Source organism: Prunus dulcis, chromosome 3, assembly GCF_902201215.1.
Source record: "Prunus dulcis chromosome 3, ALMONDv2, whole genome shotgun sequence".
Classification (NCBI taxonomy): Eukaryota; Viridiplantae; Streptophyta; class Magnoliopsida; order Rosales; family Rosaceae; genus Prunus; species Prunus dulcis.
This window is the reverse complement of record NC_047652.1, coordinates 12,946,279-12,950,452: the sequence shown is the minus strand read 5'-3', so window position 1 is coordinate 12,950,452 and position 4,174 is coordinate 12,946,279. Positions and strand designations below refer to the sequence as shown.

Genomic DNA, 4,174 nt, shown 5'->3' with positions numbered 1-4,174 from the left:
TTCCTTTCCAAAAGCGCTTTGCACTGATGGATGGTTATTATCTTGCCAGCACATAATAATAGTTTCGGCATACATTTCCTTGGGTTTAATTGAGTACACTTTGTGTAGGGTACACTATATTAAATTACTTCTTAACAATAATTTAATTTTATATTTATTATATTTAATTTTTTCTATACAAATAATCAGTACAAGACGACATACTGATATGTCATTCATGCGACCTTTACATATATTAGTCTCGTACGTTAAAAAAAACCTGGCTTTAGTTGAGAAAACATGTTAAAAGAAGAAAGAAGAAAAACCTAAAAAAACCTGACATTTTGTAAGTAGGTTTCTTTCTTTCCTTGTCTATTGTCTATTATTGTTTGATGTTTTTTTTTTTGGTTTGGAAGACAATTCGAACTTGGCCACATATTTTCCTTGTACGTTTGACTTTTCTCACGTGGTGATTCGGCGCTATTAGAAACAGTGTCCCAAATATTACACGTCACTTTCGTAGGAAAAGAAACCTGTTCCACGTTTAAATTTCATACGCACTTGTCGGTGCTACTTTTCTATGTCCCAAACTTTCTAGGAACTCTTATAAGTATTGGCTTGTATTTGTATCGGCTTGTATTTGTATCAAACATTAGCAAGCATCCCTCCGAAGTATTAAACCCTAAAGTCTTCATCGTGTAATGGCTACTTCTCTGAAATCCACTGCTACTGGCTTTCTTCAACTTAAGAAACCTCAAAACCCATTTCTTCATCATTCTCCATCCCAAGCATCAACCGTTTCCGTAAAGACACGTCTTCTAACACCAATGGCTGCTCTCACCATGATCCCTACCATCAATCTCTCTCAAACTTTCACAAAATTGAAGAACCAACGCAAAGTAGCATTTATCCCTTACATCACTGCTGGTGATCCTGACCTTTCAACCACTGCTCAAGCGCTCAAGGTGCTCAATTCTAGTGGAGCAGACGTGATCGAGTTAGGTGTGCCACACTCTGATCCAATACTAGACGGTCCAGTTATACAGGCTTCAGCCACTCGTTCCTTAGCTAGAGGGACCAATTTCAATTCTATTATGTCAATGTTAAAGGACGTGGTCCCACAATTGTCTTGTCCGATCGTTCTATTTTCGTACCATAACCCCATTATAAAGCATGGTATTGAAAACTTCATGTCCACAATTAGCGACGTTGGGGTACATGGTCTTGTGGTTCCAGATGCTCCATTTGAAGAGACAAAAAGCTTGAGAAAGGAGGCTGTGAAGAATAATGTCGAGTTGGCATTACTAACTACACCCACTACGCCAATAGATCGAATGAAGAAGATAGTTGAGGCTTCAGAAGGATTTGTATACCTTGTGAGCACTGTGGGAGTTACCGGTGCCCGTGAATCGGTGAACGAACAAGTTCCGAGGCTTTTAAGGGAAATTAGAGAGGCAACAACCAAGCCTGTGGCAGTTGGTTTTGGGCTATCAAAGCCTGAACATGTGAAACAAGTAGCAGAGTGGGGAGCTGATGGTGTTATTGTTGGTAGTGCCATTGTGAAGGTGTTGGGGGAAGCCAAGTCACCCGAAGAAGGGTTGAAAGCACTTGAAACTTTCACCAAGTCTTTCACATCTGCACTCCTTGGATAACATTTAATTATTGAAATTTTTATTGAAGCTGGACTATGGAGTATGTACGAAGGACAAAAAATAAAGATGAAAAGTGCGCTAAAGTTTAGTAACTAATTATTACCTGCATTATATCGTAGCATGCATGTTTTATTCAGCAGCATTCGAGTACAATGATATCATACTACTGTACTATTCTATAATCTCCAAATTGAAAATGAAAAAGTCGGAATTTCTATATACAGTGAGCTTTCACATTCGTACTACAGTTTGAGACTTAATTCCAAGGAGTCCCAGCAAAAACATTTAAAAGGATAATCCGATCCTATAAATCCCCTTCTACTTCTCTTCCCTTCCCTTCAACAAATCAATGGTGTTTTTCCGCCAGTCAATGATCCTTGATCACCATGATCAGATACTCCATCAAATCCTTGGGTTTCACTTTTCTAAACCGTAAAATTGTACTTTAAACCGTAAAATTGTTACATATACAAATCAATAGTACATAGTTTTGATTCCGTTTCTAGTGGGTCAAGGGTTTTCATTTATTTCTGATTGTTGTTGGAACGATGGTACAACAAGAAGCTTGACTTTTGATTAATTAAGTTTTAAGGTTTTTAATTTCTTCCTAAAATATATTAACTATAAATCATAATCTAATTTGAAATTAGTTAATTAAATACTTATGACGTGCCACATTCTGTGTCATCTCTAGAACTCAAATTTGGTGTATTCCACATTATTGATTTCCACACGGTTGGCCTACTTTCTGCGTTGTCGTTGTTGGATCAATTGGATTGGGTATCTAATTTTTGTGGTCATGATTTGGGAATTCTGAGTGAGAGGTACTGCTCAATAGTACGGATGGAAACTGACCCCCATGTTGAACGAAGCTCATATAAGGATTCTAGCCACGCATTTCCACTTCAACCACTGTTCTCAACAATATCTTTCCACTTCGCTTTACATCACATTCATATCTCTTAAATTACGTACTCAAATTTTATTTATGGCTTGTTTATTAATTCATAATTGAATTAGGAGGAATTAAATTGAGGATGAATTGAATTGATGAGAATAGTATTCTGGATTCCTAATGAAGTTGTTTACTAAACCATATGGATTGATGGGAGTTAGATTCTGGATTTCTATTGAAGTTGTTCACTAAACCATATGGAATTGGGGTAGAAGTGGTGATAATTACTAAAATATCCTCGTTGTTGGGTTAAAGTAGATGACATTTTTGAAATTTTGAAAATTGTGTGAGGATATAGTGGGTTAAAAAGATGAATTCCTTATGGGTTAATTCTCCAGGAATTAGAATACCACCTCCCACCCAAGAATTTAATTCCTAATTTTGTGTGGGCCCCACTTACTTTTCAATTCCTTGATGTGAAGTAAACGCAGGAATCCTCCATAGGTGGAATTCAATTCCTGATGAGAATTTCAATTCCTGATTAGTAAACGCATCATTAAAGTGATGCTAAACGAACCCCAAAATTAACTGAGTATACCTTATGATTTAAGTATATTTTAATATTTTAATCAAAATGTAAAATTAACTAAGTACACCCTATTTACCTACCAAAAATACTCTTGGTACACCGTAATACATTCTATCACACAACAACCTAATACCAATCCTAAACCAAGTTTCTCTTTTTATATGAATTCATGCCATCTTTTCAGGTTTTGGGTTCACATCAAAATCTTTAATTTCATAAGCCGTTGTGGCAGTAGATTTTCTAACATCTTCAATTCAAAATTTGATTCTTGTAAATCCTTGTGATTTTCTTCGAAATACGTGGAGGGGACTCAAACATCTTTGTCAAATTACTAGTGAAATGCATCATCACCAGTTCGAAATCCTTGAGAATTTTGGATGCTTCCGAGTTAGAAGAAAAGTTTAAACCCTAGGATTTTAAAGTCATCCACTTCAACTTTATTGTATGGATGATGTTGAGCTAAGAAGTCAGATTGGAACAACTATTTTTCATTCAAATATATCAACCCATCTTTTGCATCAGGAAGAATCAAGTACATGGACAAACGTCGACACTTGTATTTCGCCGTGTTTGTAAGGAAGCTCTAAGCCTTTGAAACATCAAAAGCCCTTAAAATTATACGAAAACTTCTCTACGTTTGATTAGGGTTGAATATAGTGAGTAGGGTGAACTTATTAAAATTATATCTGTTTCACAATTCCATATATCATTTTTGGTCATTTCATATTAAGGTAAATTAGTAATTCAATAAATACTTTGATAGTAGGGTGTGCTCAATTAATTTTAAGGTTCGTTTAGTAGCACTCTTTATTTAGTTTTTGCAAATGTGCTCTTAGAAAATTGTAATTAATTCTTTTAACGATTTTTATTTTTAAATTAAAAAGATGCTTAAAGTTAAATACTTTTTTCGATTACCAAAATTAAATCGAATCTTGTCAAAATATTGTTTAAAAATATTAAGATATGAGTTGGTAAAATATGAGAACTATGAGAGAATATTTGTTTGTGGGGATTTTCTGTGTATTTTTCTCCTTGTAGGAGGTCATATTTATAATACAA

At 35.0% G+C, this 4,174-nt stretch overlaps 1 protein-coding gene across 1 annotated transcript; it reads left to right on the top strand.

Annotated features, from left to right (window-relative positions):
• Positions 1-641: 641 nt before the first annotated feature.
• On the top strand, positions 642-1,744 carry LOC117623532 (tryptophan synthase alpha chain-like). The gene has a single exon (XM_034354544.1). The coding sequence runs from the start codon at positions 681-683 to the stop codon at positions 1,629-1,631; it is 951 nt and encodes a 316-aa protein (XP_034210435.1). The 5' UTR covers positions 642-680; the 3' UTR covers positions 1,632-1,744.
• Positions 1,745-4,174: the final 2,430 nt, after the last annotated feature.

Bases quoted from the DNA above. Each gene is read 5' to 3' on its own strand.
- LOC117623532 (XM_034354544.1), top strand. From the start codon at position 681: ATGGCTACTTCTCTGAAATCCACTGCTACTGGCTTTCTTCAACTTAAG.